This window comes from Phyllopteryx taeniolatus, chromosome 4, assembly GCF_024500385.1.
Source record: "Phyllopteryx taeniolatus isolate TA_2022b chromosome 4, UOR_Ptae_1.2, whole genome shotgun sequence".
NCBI classification, from domain to species: Eukaryota; Metazoa; Chordata; class Actinopteri; order Syngnathiformes; family Syngnathidae; genus Phyllopteryx; species Phyllopteryx taeniolatus.
The window spans coordinates 23324012-23343792 of record NC_084505.1 but is presented as its reverse complement, the minus strand read 5'-3'; the positions used below and the strand labels follow the sequence as shown (position 1 = coordinate 23343792).

Here is a 19781-nt window from a genome sequence, read left to right as displayed (position 1 = left end):
TCTTATCACATTTTTATTGGTGGTGTTTTGAGGTGCAGGAACAGATTAATGGAATTTCATTTCATTTCAATGGGAAAAGATGAATTGAAATCACAGTCACGGAACATATTTTGGCCTACTTGTATGCCAAGGCACCACAGAATTTAAAGAGCTGAAGTTGGAAATCAGACAACCCTATGGAAATTTTGTTACATTTGCAATAACACAGCTGAAAGGATTTTAAAAAACCAAGAAAAAATAAGAAAGAAACAAGGTGGACACAAGCCAGCATAGAGCCCAAACGGGGAAAGGGTATAGAAGAAGCAGGAAGCAGCGTCAGACTTCGACGCGGCGTAGCGTCCTGGCAACGCAGCACCGGCAGCCCCACCCTCCCATGCACTCCATCTTGGTGACGTAGAGCAGCGGCTCCACGCTGCAGCTCAGGTCCATGATGGCGTACACGCTGATTCTGATCTGGCAGCGGAACTCCATCAGGGTGTAGTAAGGCGCAAAGGGCATGAGCACGGGCGGCAGGTAGTTGACCACGATGATGGCCAGGACGACGAGCACCGTTTTGAGGGCCTTCTTCTTGGCCGGGTGCATGGCCTCCTGGCCGGCCACGGAGCGCCGCAGCACCCAGATGACGGAGACGTTGCACAGCACCATGACGGCCAGGGCGACGAGCACCATGGCGCTGAACACGCCGTTAACGCTCACGGAGCCCAAGACGCACTTAGCCAGGGCGTACGCCGTGATCGCGGCCCACGCGGCCATCGAAACGCCCGTGCGGATTTTGTTGTTCCGGATGCTAGCGAACAGCACGGGGTGAACCACGGCCATGTGGCGGTCCACACAGACACACACCTAAAGAGATGAATCATCCAATAGTAATACGCATCGATTCATTTTTTCTGCTTAATACTTATTCCATGAACGCATTATTAATCAGAGTACAGTGTTGTGATTAGTGCTGGCACATACAATGTATCCTCGCTTTGAATATTTTGGGGTTTAGTTCCCCTTGAATAAGTTTTTTTTTCTTTGTTAATCCAGAATATGTGCAACCTACTTTCATATTTGGCAAAACAGGTCCAAGCACTTCCTCCCTGTTCGAGTGAATGCCAAAGGAGACAGTGACAAAGCAACCGTAGGGCCTTTAAACATCTACAATGTCTTTTTTTTATAACGTAAGAAGTCACCACAGAGCCACCAAAAATGAGAATAGATGGTGTTTAGGCTTCATTTCTCTTTACATATATCATATTTGTATACATAAATTATATACTGTACATGTATTTGTCCGAAGACACCAACCATAAAGAAAACACAATTTTAGCAAGTTCAGCTTCAAACAATGGTCATCAAACCGTATGCTCGTTAGCATACAGGAAATCAGCTAACATGTTTTCCGGGTTTGGTCACGTGATGTTCCGCCAACGGCGGATTGGCTGGGAGAAATATCATGGTTGCTTGCTCTACGAAGAATCTAATGAACCTAAAATTCCAATTACAGCCACATCGTGTCGCATATTGCAACGTGTACTCACCAAGAAGAGCACCCCCGCGTCCTTGACGCCATACGAGAACCTCTGCAGGTACCAGATGCGCGTGTCGTCCAGCAGCAGGGTGTTGAGCAGCTCGGCGGGCGTCATGAGGCAGAAATACACGTCCAGTACGGCCAAGTTGAGGATGAACACGTCCGAGGTGCACGAGTCGCTCTTCTTGGAGGCGATCTGCCAAATGACAAGGCCGTTGCAGGGAGTGCCCACCACCAGGTTGAACACCTTGACGCCGTAGTAGAAGACAAAGCCGTACGGGGCCACGGCGCACATTTGGTACTGGTACCACAGGGGGAGGCCGACCGCACCGCTCAAGTTCACTGTGGTGTTGAACATCCTGAAGTGGATAAAAATGCATGGGATGCAAGGGGATATGGGTGGGGAATTTAGTTTCTCACATGCACAAGAATGAGAATATCCATGTTAATATGGATATTTGAATTCAACAGCCGTCAATGGCACTGAATGAGGAAAAAGCATTTCAAAGTTTTAAATAAGAACATTTTTCTTAGGTGATTTTCTAACGAGAAAAAAAGTGATGACAAAGTTGAAATTGTATTTGAGATTATAGTTGTTGGGAGGAATACTCATATCTCTAAAATCCGACAATATATATATTTTTTTGACTTTCCAAATACCGCAAGTTGGTATACCTTATACAGCTATCATATACTGTCGCACACCAAAATTAACAACACAAAAATATGTTCATTTGCAAATTTAATTAGCTAAAAAAAACCACACAAATCTAAAATAAAATAAATTTGCTATGATATCACCAATTAGAATGGTACAGACCCGTCACTGCCAGCAATAAAGACAAAAAGCATCAACTAGAGAAAGAAAACTTTAATTTACATTAAGAGAAAAGGTAATTTTATGAGAATAAAGTCACTGTATGAGAACAAGTTAAAATTTTATGAGAATTGCCATAATAGTCGACAAAAAGTTATAATTTTACAAACTTTTAATGTGAAAATCCCTGACATGATGCAATGTATTTGGGACAGTATGAGGAAACTCAACCTTTGCGGATTGCATTAACATGTTAGGCTAACAATATTAGAAGTGTGATGTTACAAGGTTATTTTTTATTTTTAAGACAAAGTTGTCATATTACAAAATATGTCACTAAGAAATAGAATTGTAAAAAAAGCATGTATGTGGGGTGGGGATTGGGGGGGGGGGAGTCCTCCTTAGTAGAACCCAGTTACCAAAATGTGGAAATAGTCCCAATTTTCTGAGTAAAATAATTTTTTTTTTTACTTTGGTAGGACAAAGTCTGCTTATTCCCAGAAAGTGTTTATTATGAGGGAAGATACAATTTCATAAATAATTCTTGTCAGATGAGAAAAAAAAGACTTACATTTTCATACAACAAAGTTTAGGATAAAAACATTTAATGAGAATAAAGTTGTGATGTTATGAGAAAACGTACCATTATATCAAAACTTAAAATGTTACATTTTAAGTAAAAAATGTTTACACCTTGTTATCAATATTTTTATGTTTTAAGTCTTTTACAAGAAACAGTGGTGAACAAAGCTGAGGGGAAGCTTGGAAAAAATTAATTTAAATTGTCACGTAGGATGTACAAAAATTGTAGTTCTTACCTTGATGGCGGTTGCAGCAGCCTCAAGTCAAATGCTGTCTTGGAAACTACAACTTCGTGTGCACAACATCAGCATAAAAACACACTGGACATGAGATGAAAGGTGGTTGTCCATTGGTTAGTCCGGTAAGCAAAGAGGGGCGTGGACTCTGCCTGACGTTACCTTTGCGATGGCAACTGAAGCTATTCCTGGGTCCTTGTGCCTCTGGCTGTTTTGTGCAAACAGGTGACGCAAGCTCAGAAATCTAATAAACGTCTTACCAGAATGCTTGGACCTTAAAAAAAGCCTGCTGGGAATATGAAAAACAAAAATAATAATAATAATAAAAAAACAATAAGCAATTCGGATTAAAAGTGGTATTAGGAGGGCAATAAGTGATGGCAGTGTTCCACCTGATCCAGTAGATGGTGCAGTAATGAAAAAAGCTTGTTATGATTTAAAAGTCTTCCTGTGTATTTAATATTGATTAGAGTAGTGTTTTCGTGGTAAAACGTGTGCAGTAGAATCTCAATGTGGAGTATGCAGCTAACATTAGCAGCGAGATGCTTTTTTTATATTTATGCAGAGTAGAATTTCAGAGGTAAAATGAATGCGTGCAGTGGAACCTGAAACCTGAGTCCATGGCTAACACTAGCATTAGCAACTAGTTTGCTAGACACTTGCCGCATGTTTTATATTTATTTATAGTGTTTCAGTGGTGACATGAATGTGTGCAGTGAGAACTCAATCCCCAGGTAACCTTAGCAGTTAGTTGGCTTTGGCTATATTTTGTATTGAAAACAACAGTTTCAATGGTGAGAACTCAACAGTGGAAACCACTGCTAACATTAGCATTAGCATCTAGTTGGGATTCTAAAATATCACAACACATTAGTATTTGAACAAAGACAATTTATTAATTCTATACATTCAAATAGAGTGAATAAAAGCATCTGTGTGTTAAGTAGTTTAAATACAATATTCAGAGCATTGTTATAAATAACCTACCAAATATGATACATCAATTACAGACCAAAAAAAACAAACATTCGTATAAACCCATTTATAAATATGATGAACTTTTCAAATACAATCTTGACTGTCACATAAACAAGACTTTTCAAACTGCTTGAAAATGACATGAAAATGATCTTTTTCATGATCCAAATTAGGATTGCCTTGTTCCAAGTGCTACGTGTTCTTTAAGAACAGTATGTATTCACTTCATATACAGGTGGCTGCAACACAATTCACTAACCTGTAGCACACTTCATCAGAAAAAACATGCAGACTTCGCACAGAAAAGTGTCATCGAAACAACAAACATGAATCAAAGTCACTTTTTTTTGTGAGGGAATTGTACGACCTCACAGGTCATCTTCAAAATCACAAAGTAGGTACACTGAAAAGACCACACTGAAAATATAATTTTTAAAAATACGAGAAAAAATAATTACGAGAATAAAGTTGTCATTTTGAAAGAAAATCAAATATTTGACAAGAGTGTGATAGTGGGGGTAAAGTAGTCATTTTTCAAGACTAACACAACTTTAATAATTTTAAGAGGCTAATTCTTGCTATGACGGAAAGAAAATACATTTTGAGAAACGGCTTGTGATTTTCACCTTTATTATTTTGCAGGTCAAACTGAGCTGTTGTAAAGTATAAACATCAGGAAAAAAATGGTGAATGTGTAAAAGACTTCTGCTGGCCTTACTTCTTTTTATTATATTGCAGATGTTGGGCAGGATCTTTGCATCTCCAAAACCATTACTTTTCAGGCAAACAAACATTTTGAGCCATTGCATCATCAAAGAGCAAGCCATTTTCATCATCATCCATCCATTTTCCGTACCGCTTACCCTCACGTGGGTGTCCCAGCTGACTCTGGGCGAAAGGCGGGGTACATCGTGAACTGGTCGCCAGCCAATTGCAGGGCACACACAGATAAACAATCACTCACATTCACACCTACGGGCAATTTAGAGTCTGAAACTGTAGCCTTACTTTTTAAATGTTTTTTTTTTTTTTTTTACAAGAATTATAATATTACAAGAAAGACTAAAGTCATAATTTTATGGAAAACAGCTAATAATTTTACCCTGAACAGCTCAGAATTTGCCGGGAATAAAGTCATATCACGAGAAAAAAAGCATAATTTAGCAAGAACAAAAAATATAGAAAAAAATGAGCTTTCACAAATTGTAATTTATTCTTGAAATAGCACTTTTTCATCCATCCATTTTCAACACCGCTTATCCTGGTTAGGGTCGCTGGGCGCTGGACCCTATCCCAGCTGACTTCGGGCGAAAGGCACACTACACCCTGAACTGGTCGCCTGTCAGTCGCAGGGCACATATAGACACGGACAACCAAAATATCACAACAACAAACTACAATTCATGTAATCCTGCGATTTTATTGTCTTTTTAAAAATTTTTTATTTCATGTATAAAATTTTCTTGATGATTTTTTTTCTCGTCACATTACTACTTTATTCTTGCAACTATCGAGTTTTTTTTCTTCTTTCTTGCCCCTAATCATTCATAAATATTTCGTACGTGACATGAATGACACAAGGCATGACTTCGCTAAAATATATTCTCTCTCTCTCACATCAAATACATTTTCCATTTTCCTGACTTTGCGCCCTTAGAAAATTCAAGTGCTTCTTACAAGAATCAACACGATGGCAAGATAAAAAAAAAAGGGTATTCAAGTATTTAAGTACCAGGGATGAAATCAACTTTTTGGCCGGGTTTGTAATGATTTTGACAAAATATTTACATCCTTCAACGATGTCACCAGACATCATGTTTCATGCTATTCATTTGACAGTCCCAATATCTGAAAGCGTCAGTGCGGCCTTTAGTGGTGGAAACTCACCACTTCATCCGAGGAGTGGGGGCGCATCATGCCAGGGTTCCGTGCACTCGGAAGCGGTAGAGGCAAGTGTACTCCATGTGACCCCAGTTGCTGAGGACGCGCAGTTCCACCACGTGGTAGATCACGTCGCTGGGCTGCGTGAGGCAAGAACACGGACATGATATCAGCACGCTTTTAACGAGCAATTTGTAATATCTGTCAGATGAATAAATAAATCTCTAAGTCGAAATCAAGGTTTAGTTCCTATGTTGCCATACAGGGGGTAGCAATTGGGCCAATATCCCAGAAAGTGATGTTCAGAGATTGAAAGAAGACTCAGAAAGTAAGCAGTGCTTTAGCTTGGGTGCCAGTGTATCTGCATGTGAGTATAAGTGAACGTTATTTATCATCTTTCATGAAATATTGATATAGATTTGACATAGTTAGAATAAGACCACTGTTGCACTGAACTTTCTTTTCCTAATTTGTTTCTTTTCTTTCAGGCAATCTAAATTAGGGATCGGCGAGTACCGATACCAGGTATCGGTATTGGGCCGCTAACCTTATGTCAAGGTATCGGGTACTCGTGAAGGCTGCCGGTGCCAGCCACCGATAATTAAGGCAAAAAAAAAAAAAAAAAAGGCATTTAGTAAGTCGTCCTCGGTAGTAGTTGGAAATATCGGCGAATTATCATGCGCGGCAGAAAATAAATTACCTGTGTTTGTGTTAACTGAAATTTCTTATATCAAAGTACTCGTGGTAATGGCACCAGATATCGGTAAGTACTCAAAGAGTGTTTCCTTAATGTTATCGGTCCCCCACCCAAAAAAATCATTGCCATCTAAATCACCGGGATACAAATCCCCTAGATTTTAGTGCAGCCATCAAATTTTAAATCACTCTCCATGTAAAATGACAGGTATCGTTAGCCCATTATAGTTCTCATTGGCTCAAATATGAGCCTCTACCTCTAATAGGCGATATGGAAATACCCTGTTTAAATACACCCTAGGCATGTTTTTATAGCATATATAGCACTTCAAACTCTTTTTTACGGTCTTTAAACAAACCTTTAAAACAATACAAACCGATTCAAACATACAATATTGAGAGAATGCAAGAGCAATGGATAACACAAAAATATTATACAATCAGTACAAAAAAAATAGAGTGGGACTGTGATCGGTGAACCGTGATATAGCGGGGGATTACTGTATTTGTATTTCTCGACTGATTGGTGCAGCAGGTAGGTAAAAGGTTAAGACGCGTGACTTTTAAACTCACGGGCAGCTCAAATGTCTGCGTGGGCTCGCCGTCCTCGTTGTACGTGAACGTTCCCAGCAGCGTTCCTTCTTCCACCTCATTCTTCATTCCCTGAGGGATCCAAGGCGCAAAAAAAAAAAAAGTCACATACACCAACAGGCAGAGTTTGGAACGGTAAAGCAAATGAAGTGCTGTACAGTAAATCTTGTCGGTCTTGATGTCTTAAAGATGCAAACAACATGACATCATCTACCAGAAGCTGAGATCCACTGTGGCACAAATCCTACAGGCAGCATTATTGTGTTCTTGTTGTCAACCAACTTGACATCCAGACTCATGCACATAGAAGAAAACAGCTTTTGTCCACTATTTACACAGCATAACGCTGCTTAGCTCCTCAGTACGCCACTAATATTAGTCATTTTTAGTAGAGAATAAAGAATATCTGACAGCGCTTTTATAATTTCTGTCTATATCTGTCGCTGCACCGTTTGTGTTCAGTCTGTTGCTTAAAGGGTTACAGCACTGCAACATAGATGCTCTTTAGCGTTATCATTAAGCGAGTCGACTGAAAAGCTAAGCTACGCGGTCGTATCTCAAAGCACCACTGTATTGGAATATGTTAAATGACACATTACACACATTAGTTACACATTAGCAGAGTGTAGAGTAGCCAAATATTGTACTCAAGAGTACTGTTACTTGAAAGTAATATGCCTCAAGTAAAAGTAGAACGTGCTCCACCAAAAAATGACTTGAATAAGAAAGTACTCAAGTACTGAGTAAATGGATTTGTCAGAGCATGAATGTCAAACAAAATACAACTATAACCAAATAAAATGTAAATGTGCAGTGTGTGTGTGTGTGTGGTGCGTGCATGTGAATGAGATTAGCGCGTACCCCAAATGTTTTACAGTTACTTATGATCATAAAATAGGGCTAATGTGGGCTAATATGCACAGCCAAAAACATCTGCATCTTACTAGATGCTGTTTTCTCATCTTAGAAGTGGGCTGGAATATCCACGTTTGGGCAGACAGTGCCAAGCAAATAATACAATGCATGAAAGCTGTTGTTTTTGTGGCCTGAAATGATAAGTCGCGCACCGTTGCTTTCTACGGGAACGAAAACATTCCAAACATGGCCGCCACACAGGCACGTCGATTAGCCGGGCTGACGTATCTCGTTTTTATATCTATGACCGCAAAGCCCATAAGTAATAATTGATAAATAAACGTATCAAACAGCTAAAAGTACCGTTTCTTCTTCACATAAATACTCTAGTAAAAAGTATGCTGCATTAAACCTACTCTGACAAGTAGAATTTATTCAAAATGCTATTTGAGTAAATTTAACAATAAATGTAGCGCATTCCTACCAACCTCTGCACATTACTAACACTGAAGTGAACTGTCCCACTAGGTGGAAATGGAGCAAAAAAAGAAAACAAAACAAATTATTATTATTATTATTATTTTTTTTTTTAAAAGCCTTGCTTTGGTTGACTTACATAGACCGCAAAGTCCTTGGGTGCAGAGTCGATCCGGCCCTTGGGGGTGCTGTGACGCGGCACGTGGTCCATCGTCACATGGGTTATCCATATGGGGTGAGACAGCGCGATGACGAGAGTCCCGTGGGCACCGTGAAAGGCCCAACATTTGCCAGGCAGCACTGGCTCGCCCTGAGGCGGGAGTGACGAAGGTTGAAGTGGGCATGGATAGATACGCTCATAGCAAACAGGGAAAGACGAGGAGGAGGGGGGAAGATAGTTACCCGAATGACAGTGCGAGGGCTCTCCGTCGGGTACCACAAGGGGAATCCTAACATGCTGAGACATGCTGAGCGGGTGTGATACGTTTCAGAACAGCGGGTGCTGATCACGCTGGCACCTGAGCATTACACACACATACACCACGTATAAAAAGGTGCCCCATAAAAGGCAAGAGGTGAAATGGGAAGCATAGATGGATATAGGTGTGCTGTAGGTAGGTTGGTAGGTAGATTAGATGGCAGATGATTGACCAGAGCTACCACTAACTTGCAGCTAAGCTAACTAGCTGGCTCAGTAGAAGCAAATGTGGAAGCGTGGAATTACGCATTTTATGGCACCGAGACCGGATAAACAGACCACAGCCGTGATGCAGTGAGGGATCCTGGTTAAAGTAAGCCATTGTAAATTAAAAAGAAGCATTTTGGCAGCAGCTTTTCCCAGGGTGAAAAAGAAGCCTTTGCTCACACCAGCCGAAATGCGTCTTTTCTATTGTTGTGACGAAATCCGCGACCCCCCCCCCAAAAAAAAACCAACTTAAGACTACGACTTTACCAAGGGGCTATAAGAGAGTTTTCAAATAATCAAATAGAATTTTTCATTTGTTGGACAATGACATGTCTTTATTTCAGAATAGTACAAGGAGGAACTATTCAATTGTCATTCGCTACTGTCAAAGCAGAATAGCAATTGGGGATTTAGATGGAGCTCTAATAAATAGATGCAAGAATAAATGCCAAATTACTAAAATAAATCGGAAACATATTAAACATAGCATCTATGAAAGTCTTTTAGGTTGCAGCAACATCTGCTAGCAAGGTCCAGAATAAGGTGCATGGTGTCAAGTGTCATACCTTGAGTCTCAAGCGCAAAGTCAGCCATTTTGTTAGCCAAGGGCTGTGTGCACGCTGAAGAGATTCCTTTCTGCTGTAGGATGACTGCATTATGCGCCTGTGCGAAAAGCATGATACATAACACGATAAACATTTTCTTTGGCTTTTTGTGACTCTTAGTGCAAAAGAGGGACCTGTATCAACATCTGGCTTTAAGAATGTTAACAGAGGAAGAATACAGCAGAACATCTATTCCGCGATCATTATCAAAATACACATTTAAAGAGTTTCATATGCCACAATGTTGTGCGACACTTTCGTTCGATGGGCATCGTCAAACGACTGAACCTGTGTATTTTAAATGATACTTGATTATGTTTTGCACGTGTATTCAAATCTAAGTCCAATTCAATAGTGTTGAGCGAGACATCAGTTCACCGTGCGTCCAATGCGTTTGCTTCTTCTTTTGCTTTTTGCAACGTGGACCTACGTCAACAATTGGTGTCAAGAGAATGAGGAGAAGAAAGTATATTGGAAGTTACCAATGTATTAAGAGTCACATTGTCAATTGTTATCAAATTAAGGTTCCATTTTAGCTGCTCCAGTGTGCTCCACGAACGTGTGTGTGTTCACTGTGATGGGTTCAATGCAGAGAACAAATTTCGTGTGCGTGCATGCATGCATGTTCATGACAAGAAAAGGTGATTCTTCTTCTTCTTCTTCGTTCATTGTGCATAAAACAGAAAAAAGGGAAGGCTGTCTTCTGCTTTAATTTATTAAAGACCCTCTAAACCATTGGTGTCAAACTCAAGACCCGGGGGCCAGATGTGGCCCGACACATCATTTTATGTGGCCAGCGAAAGCAAATCATGCTCGTCAATTTCCGTGATTTTTGCTAAAATCTGTACCCAAATTCCAAATTGTCATAATAATAAACAATAATGTTGAGATATTGCATTTTTCTGTTACCAAACCCTTCTTCTACAGCACAAACTGGTGGCCCGGGGGCCAGATCCGGCCCTCCACATCATTTTGTGACCCACGAAAGCAAATCAAAATCGCTAATTGCTCTCTGGTGTAATATCATTGAGATATTTGCAAGCATTTTTTGTTTGTTACCAATCCCCCTTTGAAAAGAAATCTAATAGTTGAAAAACATCTTTCTCAAGGCTTCTGATTTCAAAACTGGTTATTCATCAATGTGCTGTGTATACTGTGATTACAGTATATGAAGTCATCTTTCATTTATATGCAGGCGCAGCGGCCCTCCGAGGGAAGTCATAACTGCGATGTGGCCCGTGACAAAAATGAGTTTGACACCCCTGTTCTACAGTAACTTAAACAATATTTGAGTAAACTATTATCCCTTTCTTCTGATTTCAAAACTAGTTATCCCTCCATTTGCTGTGTAATAATATGATTTGGTGATGAAACATTTCATGTTCTAACGGCCCTCTGAGGGAAATCATAACTACAATGCGGCCCGAGACAAAAATGAGTTTGACACCCCTGCCCTAGACTGAATTCTGAGATTTGTTTTTCAATCAATTATACATATTTAAAGATAACAGATGAAAATATTTACAAAGACTGAGACCAATGTAGTACAGAATTGTTGTTTTTCAGATTTTTTTTGGGTGTGGCTAATACTGCGCCCAGTGACGCACTCAGACATCTGGAATGGGTCTCCTGTCATCTATTATTAAATTGAGCGCATTCGTTCGCATGAGTGGTTATCTGGTGCAGTTGCGAGCAACTTAATTATTACTAGTACCATTTCTACCACTACAATGTGCAGTTAGCTAGTTAGCTATGCCAACATATAAATATGCATCTTCCTTGGATGCCACAATTTACAGAACAATTAAGCGGTTCGGCCGGCCATTACCTGGATGTGGTCAGTGAGCCACTTCTCCATGGCCTGCTGGAGCTCTGGCGTGAGCTGTTTTTGGGCAGAGATGTCAGGACAAGGCAGCGCAGGAGGCTGCGAGTGGATGGACAACAACTCCTTGGCCAACTGCAATCAGCAGGACGTTTGCGTTACAAACAGCATGCGAGAAACATCCGCATTTGTATGTTAACATCACCATTACCTTGGCAATCTGAGTCTCTAAAGCTTTCATTCTACCACTGAGACCTGAGAGGGGCTTATTAAAATCCCGCTTCTGATCGTCCATTTTCTTGCCCAGTACGGTGACTTCCTGGTCCAGATGGCGCCCACTATTGGACTCCAACACCTTCATGTCGTCCCTCATACTCTGCATGTCCACCTCGAATTGCTCCTTGATCTGAAACGGGTGATTGAGAAAAATTATTCAGCTGAATGCAAGGGGGAACTTTAGGGTGGATATGTCTCCACTCCGTTGTTCAAAGATAAGCTTTTTGTAATATGAAAAAAATAATAAGAAGAAGAATTTCCAAACTTTTTTCCACCCTTAATGTGATCTATGAACTGTATATGTATTGGGCTTGTTCTAATTAGGGTCATGGGTGAGCTGGAACCTATCCCACCTGACTTTGAGCGAGAGGCAGAATAGCTGTACACCTTGGACGAGTCGCCAGCCAACTGCAACCAAACCTCAATTGTGCGCCGTAATTGATCTAACTGGAGTAGCTCGTGTAAAGCTCTATTTTACCTTGTAGAGGAGCTCCTGCTTCAGCTGCAGCTCCTCCTGCAAAAACACAAAAGATAAATTCCTGTCAGCCTTCACTAAATGTTATAGGTGGAATTAAAAAAAAATATATATAAATAAATAAAATCTGCTTCTTACCAGAAGATGCTGCATTTTTGCTTCTATATCAGTAGGCACTGTGCCCAAGTCCTGGAAAGCAGAATACGACCCCCAAAAAAATCATTTTTAATTATTAGCTGGAATGGAGTTGACAATTACTGGTCACTTATTCTAAGCAGGGAACACACATACCCATAATTGGGCATAATTGGACCCAAAATCCCCTCTCATAAAGATAAACAAAGGTCCAATTATTATTATTATCAATAATACATTTTATTTATAGGTGCCTTTCAGGGAATTTAAGGTCACAGTACAAACAGTTAAAATGTACGTGACTTAGGGCCTACTCATACTTCATGCATCTGCGTCTGCAGGGTGCGCATTGGTCCATATGACAAAAATATCGTCATCCACCCCTGTTGTGACCGTGCGGACTGAATGCATAAAAGTGCGGCGACCACGAATATGAAGAGCAACCAATAACAACAACAGCAATGGATCGCTGCTTCGCATTTCGCTTCTGTGAGAAGATCCACTGGTATCCCCATCTTTATAATTCTAATTTACCGGAATATAAAGAGAGCCAGATGGTCCAAATATTACAACAAACACATGAGGAACACACATTTTCCCCAGCTTGGGTGTGAACCTTTTTAGGCATAGCCATAGCTACTTATGAACGGCAGAATATAAGAAACGTTCCTTACGATACAGTAGCGAAATAGAGTGAAGCGTACCGTTGCGAATGTGGATTGCATGGTGCTGGGTGGAGGAGGTACAATGGCTGGGAGAATAGAGTGGTGCTTGAGCTTGGCAATCTGCGAATGGGCCTTTATGAAGTCCATGAGAGTCAGAGGCAACAAGGGAGGGAGGAACCAAACAACTGGAGAATAGCAGAAGGAGCAAACACTGGCTGAGTAAAGACAAGAGCATTTACTTCGGATAATCAAAGAACAATGTGTATTTAAAAGTCACTTACAGGCAGCCACAACAGAGAGCAAGATGAGGACAATGCAAGTTGTCTTTGTTTGGGCGCTGATTAAGGATCTATTGGCTGCAAGACAAAGCAAGTTGCTTTAGGGTAGTTTCCACATGACCACTTCGAGGACTCAGTGATTTGAATGAAGATTTCAATGCAGATTTGATCAGAAGCAGTGACCTACATTTCGTCGTCCCTCATTTATCGATAGATGAAATTCCACGGGATAGCAACCATATAATATATGCGTACTATCAATACAAAATATGCATGCGAGGCGCAGATGTTATTTTTGTGCACTTGGGATCACCATCCTCACGTTTTACTGTGTAGTATCTGTAACTTTGAAAGGTGGGGGTTAGCCTGTTGACTGACGTCAAGTGTCAGCGAATAAGAGTGTAGATTTGGCTGACGGCTAGCTGGCTAGCCAAACTGCGTGTTCAGTGCCTGGAAGTCAGTTGTGGCCATGCAGCAAGTGTATGAATGTGCTTGTTTTTTGTTACCACTTGCTCGATAAAAAAAGGGATTGAAAGTGCACCGGCGACTGGGTCTAGCCTTGAGCACCTGTGGAAAGATTACAATTTTGCGCAATCAATTAGCAAAAAAATCCGCGATATAAAATTAGATATGTACGAGTTAAACATCTGCGATGAAGTGAGACCGCGAAATGTGGATGTCAGATTCTTCCAATCATATTTCAGCCTCTATCCACTGCCATGTCAATTTTACTAGCCCCGGGCCTCCTTCAGAATCAGTAGTGCCGGCCGATGTGACTTAAACCACAAAAGCAATGGGACTGTTTCTTTAACCAATCAAATGTCATGTTCATCCTCACAGGTATTCTGGCCCTCAATGACCTCAAACATTTTTTGGTCATCTGATTGGTTGGTCAGAGCAAAACTTGACATAGCCAACTTTGACAAAACAGTCTGTAGTTATCTACTGAACAACATAACTGCATTTAATAATCAGCATTGCTGGTAAATATGATGTATTTTATTTAACGGTTTTATCTTTTGGTCATGTTCTTAGCTAAATATTGATTCTGAACTGCTCCAGATATACGTGGCACAGTTGCATACTGTTATATTGTTGTTTTTGTATCATAACAACGGTTTCTAGAACTGACGTGACACTAGTTTCTTTCTCTTAGTTTCTGAATTCAACCCGCCACTGGGTTGAATTCAGAAAGGTGCAAATTAAAATGCTTAGCAACACACAAGCGCACGCTTCGTACCAAAAGTGGTAAGATGCTTTATCTTTGCAGTCAATCTTGATAGTGAGTCTGCAAAAAAAAAAAGTTTGAATTAAAAAATGTGTTATTCTACAGTTTAGTTAAATGCAGCCTAAACATATGAAAATGAGTACCCACCCTTCACACCACAGAAGGCGCTGTTGATTTGCCGTCTGTGTCCGACACTGGGAGCCACGTTGTTACTTTTGACTTTACTGGTGGTGTTGGTGCTACCGGACCTGGTGGTGGTAGTTGGTGTTGGGGGTTTCAAGTTGATGCCCTCAGAGGAAGAGTAACCCGAGCTGTCTATGCAGTTCTTATCCTGTTCCTTGTGGTCCGGTCGCAGGTACACGACAGCCTGGCCGGAGCTGTGGAACCTCTCTGGAGGAGGCGCAGGGGAGCGGGTGGCGGTCTGGTGCGTGGTCGACGACGCCGGCGTTAGGGAAGGCCGGAGGGTGGCCCTGGGTGTGGCCCTGGGGGTGGCGTAGGACACGCTCCCCATGGTCAGGCTCGTCTGGGTGCTTAGGGAAGGTCTGCGGGCTTTGAGGAAGACATTTTTAAATGCCAAGAGAGGATCAGTTTAAGCATGTCATCCTTTTTTACAGGGGAACCTTTAACGTTGAACACAACTTGTCTTTTTCCATAGGAAATGGATATAAATTTACAGTGAAGCCCCACTATTAGAAGGGGACACGGACCAACCGCTTCAGCGAATAGCGGAACTTAAAATACGTAATTGGAAATAGATGCCACAAGATGGCGGCAATGCACATAAAACAATTAATATTCTTGTAATATTATGACTAATGTAAAAAGAAAATTCTCGAAAATATAAAACTTTTGCATAATATTACAACCGTGATGTTAATATATTTAACTTAAATTTTCAGGAAAATACAAAAATGTTTGTTGAAACTATAAAAAATATCTAAAAAAATGTTTTCTTGAAAAGATAATTTTATTCTTGTAAATGAATGACTTAATCAAAAAAAATTCTACTTTTTTCCTCACAACTATAAAACAGGATCACAGAACAGAAAATTTAAAAAAAACAAAAAAAAGAAAAACAGGATCATAAAGCACCAATGCCATGGATCCAACACGCAGAGATTTGGAGTGCCTTGACGGTAGCAAAGCGCTATACAAAAGTGAAACCCCATTTACCATCTTGATTTGACTTCCTTCGTTTCTGTAGTAGCTCAATTCTGCTGATGCAGACGGGCGACCAAATTCAATGTACACACATTTAATTTAGTTCAATTTACACACTGACCTGTGGTGGACGGCGATTGTAAGCTGCTCGTGCTGGCATTGCTGATGGCTTTGGTGGAGGCGCGGGAGGCGGCTTTACGGGTCCCGGCCTTCTTCTTGAAAACCCTGAAGATAAACAAAATGAGCAACAGGGATAAATAAACATAACAGAACAAATGTTACAGAAGATTTTGCATCACTTGTTACTCACTTGACGGGGTTCTCTCTGTATGAAATGTTGGTTACGCTACTTGAGTCGGATTCGTCATCCGAGTTGTAGTAGCCTGTGGATGCTAGGCGACAGCTCCTGCGAGACATGACTGACAGAAAGACGTAGTTGACGGTTTTATTTGCTTCAAAACAGCCAATGACACTCACCTTCACACCTTTGGACAATTGTGAGTCTTCAGCGAACATGCATCTTTCTTGGAATGTGTGCGTGGGGGAGATTACCGGGAGAAAACCCACGCCAACACACACCCCAAAGCTCCGAACTTGGAGGCAGACATGCTAATCACTACGCCCACCAAAATAAAAATATATCTTGGTATAACCTCGTATGTGCAAATTTGGTTAACTATTGAAGCCTTTTTTTAGGGGGGCTTGGCGTGACTGCAAACTTTGATGGGCACGGCTGGCGTCAGCGGCGTCTGTGTCCTTACTGTTGTTATCAATGACAGCGTAAGTAAATTAGCAATTACACATGCTTTTGGGGAGGTGTTGTACTGATGTTGATTTTCTGAAAAAAATAGGGCTTTTGAAAACTATTAATATTATGATGACCATTCCTACTAGCCAGAGGAATGGCCATAGTGGCGTAAAACAATAAAATCTCTGACAGACGCTCCGCTAATCTAGTTCACAATAATCCAGCTAATCTACAAGGGTAAAGACTAACACAAAGAGACCACAGAGAGAAACATAGAAAAGCACAAAAATATGCAGCGAGGAGGCATACGAGGAAACACATTTGGAGCGCATGATTATTCAAAATTAAAATACAACACAAAGTTGACAGACGCCACATCTTTACAAAATATGATCGGTCAAAAGAAAGTAAAGAACCGGTTTCCATGTACGTACCAACGGTCCTGTTAGTTAAACCATTTTAACTGACTTATGTGGAAAAAAATAAAAAATATGAGGAGGTGTGACGAAAGGAAGTTGCGGTGGCATGCGTGTACCCAACACACACAGACAGGAAGTCTGTGTGAAAGATCAACTTGACACGAGTCAAAATCATTTTAGATACAGGGCGGAGGATGCATAGCAAAGGATGACGAGTCACAACAAAAAGTGACAAAAAAAAAACATCAGTCATACAACGCCCATGACGGCCACCTATGCGTTTGCACGTATAGAATTCAATCATTCATTCCTTGATTCGTTCAGTTCACGTGACGCGCGCATGGCAACATTTTGGGTTCAATGTCTTCGTTTTTGCTCTACTAGGCCAAGTAGTTGCGATACGACGTATGTAGTTCTACCTCCCGTAGCTGACGTCATGTTCAATAGATAGCAATCGAGCCACGTAGAGCACAGTACTTTGCCTCAATTGCTTCTAGCTTGTCCAAAAGTGTAACACTACTTTTGATAAACCGAGGTCCGTTACCAGCTAGCTAAACGAGACAAAAAAGAAATACGAAAGAAACACCAGGAAGAGAGAACGAGACAAAAAGAGCATTCTGAGTATTTCAGTGATAAATTAACGAGACGCAAACGTGTGTCCGTAATTTACCTCAAGAGGCGCTGTGGTCTTGTCCAAGTTGCAGAGAAGACTACGAATATTGACAGCAGCCTGGTTAAGATAAGACAAAGACAGCTAGAAAGCTACTTCCGGTATGAGGGTCCATAATAAAGGCACTTTGAACATAAAGTAGCGATTTTTTTCCCCCCGGTCGACTGGGTAGCGTTAATAGAACATTTTATTTACATCCAAGCTTTCTGTTGAGCCACGTTTACCACAACGTTGTCGTTTAATACAGTCGTACAAGGCCATTCGACGCACACGGCGTCATTAACGTGTGACTGTGTTTCCGGTGTTTGAGAGTCACGATGGAAACTTGACGCAGTCTGTCTGCGATCATAACAAACAGAACCCTGTTGCTCAGCTGCAGTTCAATTATCCGACACGCGGGGTCGCCATCTGCTCGTCAGTTACATTGTCGTTCTCAGGGAATTTGAGGAGAAAGAATATACAGTTCTTGCTTTAAATATTGTATTTTTTTAATGTGAGCTTTACAGTGTATTTATTTAGAGCATACTCCAGTTGCCTAGCACTACTACTAAATGAACTAACATTTAGATGAAATCATTACAAATAAATACAGAAATAAATACAATAATAGAATATTAAATGAAATAAAAGAATTATTCCAAAATCAAAAAAATTTTCATCGAATTCATACACATTAATTTACTATTTTATTTACAAATATAAGAAAATGGTGCAAACTAAATTATACATTGGAAAAAAATACAACTAATTGTTACCGTATTTATTTTTAAATTATAAAATATATCGTACAAATACTTATTTATGCACTACCACTATCAACAAATATAATAAACTAGTAAATAATAAGCTGTACATTGTTAGTATAAGCTATTACTAGTATATCATTTACCTATTCAATTCAAAATTATAAAACGTAGAATAATACATATTTATTATAATAACACTTATAACAACAAAGCAAATAGCAAATTATGTCTTGTTAAGATTATATTAACTATTACTAGCTATGGTAATAGAATTGATTCATTTTTAATTCTAACATGTATAATAATACAAATAATTATTTCTATTGTTAGCAAATAAGAACAAAATAGTAAATGGTAAATGAAGCACTGTTAGGATAAAATGAGTTTCAAAATTATTTGTGGTATAAAATTTTTTTTTACTATGAAATATAGGCAATAATAATATAAATATGTGTTCATTTATTCGTTATATTTATTGATAATAATAATCATACAAGAAAATAGTTAGAACAAATAATAGATTATGTCATTATTTACAAATCAATTATTTCTGTTAATTATATACCTGAATCGAAATTCCTTACACTTGCGTCTTGACAGGCACGTGCACACATGGACCCCAAGTGGTGCTGAAGCACTTGCCCTTTTGCGCTGGATGAAAAAAGTGCCCTTTTTGCTGCTGTCATTTTCTTTTCTTCGTTCATCAATACAGTATTTCTAAAATTTACCCTCTCTGTCATCAATTCCACTCAAAGAGTGACATTTATTTGAGGCCTTGGGAGAATTGTACATATGCTCCCACATTAGTTTATTTGGGGTTAATCAGAGGCACTTTAAATGGTGGCAGGTGTGTGCTGATGTTATCTCAGTTGTTTATTCTTACTTGCTTTTCTCTATTTGTATTCAAATGAGTTCGAGAGATTATAGGTCAGCTAATAGTTTACAAAGCTTTAAATGATTTATCTCGGTCTCATTTTTGGATATTACAAAAACCTGCCATTCGAATGAGGGGTGTGTAGACTTTTTATATCCACTGCAGATTCGCTTCACCTCGGTGTTGATTTTGTTAACAGAAATACAGCATTTAAATATATACTACTGTATTTTCTTAATTGTATAAATCATTTTGGCGATGGGTGCCCTTTTATTTGGCTTGAGCACCTGCCCCAGAAATGTCTGCGCACGTGCCTGTGTCTCTATGCATCTAACAATTGATTATTTCTCCCGCCTCTAATAAAA

At 40.0% G+C, this 19781-nt stretch overlaps 2 protein-coding genes across 6 annotated transcripts; both read right to left on the bottom strand.

Moving 5' to 3' along the window:
* Window positions 1-215: 215 nt before the first annotated feature.
* LOC133476997 (P2Y purinoceptor 1-like) lies at window positions 216-1874 on the bottom strand. Its single transcript, XM_061771178.1, has 2 exons — window positions 1527-1874; window positions 216-843 (listed from the first exon to the last, which is right to left on the bottom strand). The coding sequence occupies exons 1-2, from the start codon at window positions 1872-1874 to the stop codon at window positions 316-318; spliced, it is 876 nt and encodes a 291-aa protein (XP_061627162.1). The 3' UTR covers window positions 216-315.
* Window positions 1875-5318: 3444 nt separating this feature from the next.
* On the bottom strand, window positions 5319-17928 carry sun2 (Sad1 and UNC84 domain containing 2). 5 transcript variants are annotated; one of them, XM_061770738.1, is made up of 16 exons: window positions 17797-17928; window positions 16270-16378; window positions 16081-16184; window positions 14946-15347; window positions 14811-14858; window positions 13574-13648; window positions 13332-13477; window positions 12631-12681; window positions 12496-12531; window positions 11953-12147; window positions 11748-11876; window positions 9881-9977; window positions 9032-9147; window positions 8769-8939; window positions 7280-7369; window positions 5319-6150 (listed from the first exon to the last, which is right to left on the bottom strand). In XM_061770738.1, exons 2-16 carry the CDS (start codon window positions 16374-16376, stop codon window positions 6043-6045), a joined length of 1875 nt encoding a protein of 624 aa, XP_061626722.1. In that variant the 5' UTR covers window positions 16377-16378; window positions 17797-17928; the 3' UTR covers window positions 5319-6042. The 5 variants fall into 5 exon arrangements, with proteins under 5 accessions (XP_061626722.1, XP_061626723.1, XP_061626721.1 ...); XM_061770739.1 differs by lacking the exon at window positions 17797-17928 and adding an exon at window positions 17142-17781; XM_061770737.1 differs by lacking the exon at window positions 17797-17928 and having other exon boundaries at window positions 5319-5468; window positions 6017-6150; window positions 16270-17130.
* Between the last annotated feature and the right edge of the window lie 1853 nt (window positions 17929-19781).

Bases quoted from the DNA above. Each gene is read 5' to 3' on its own strand.
- sun2 (XM_061770737.1), bottom strand. From the start codon at position 16,475: ATGTTCGCTGAAGACTCACAATTGTCCAAAGGTGTGAAGGTGAGTGTC. The intron at 9,978-11,747 runs GTAATGGCCGGC...CTTTTCGCACAG, and splicing joins GGCTCACTGACCACATCCAG to GCGCATAATGCAGTCATCCT. The intron at 6,151-7,279 runs GTGAGTTTAAAA...TGCCTCACGCAG, and splicing joins CGCAGACATTTGAGCTGCCC to CCCAGCGACGTGATCTACCA.
- LOC133476997 (XM_061771178.1), bottom strand. From the start codon at position 1,874: ATGTTCAACACCACAGTGAACTTGAGCGGTGCGGTCGGCCTCCCCCTG. The intron at 844-1,526 runs GTGAGTACACGT...TCATCTCTTTAG, and splicing joins ACGCGGGGGTGCTCTTCTTG to GTGTGTGTCTGTGTGGACCG.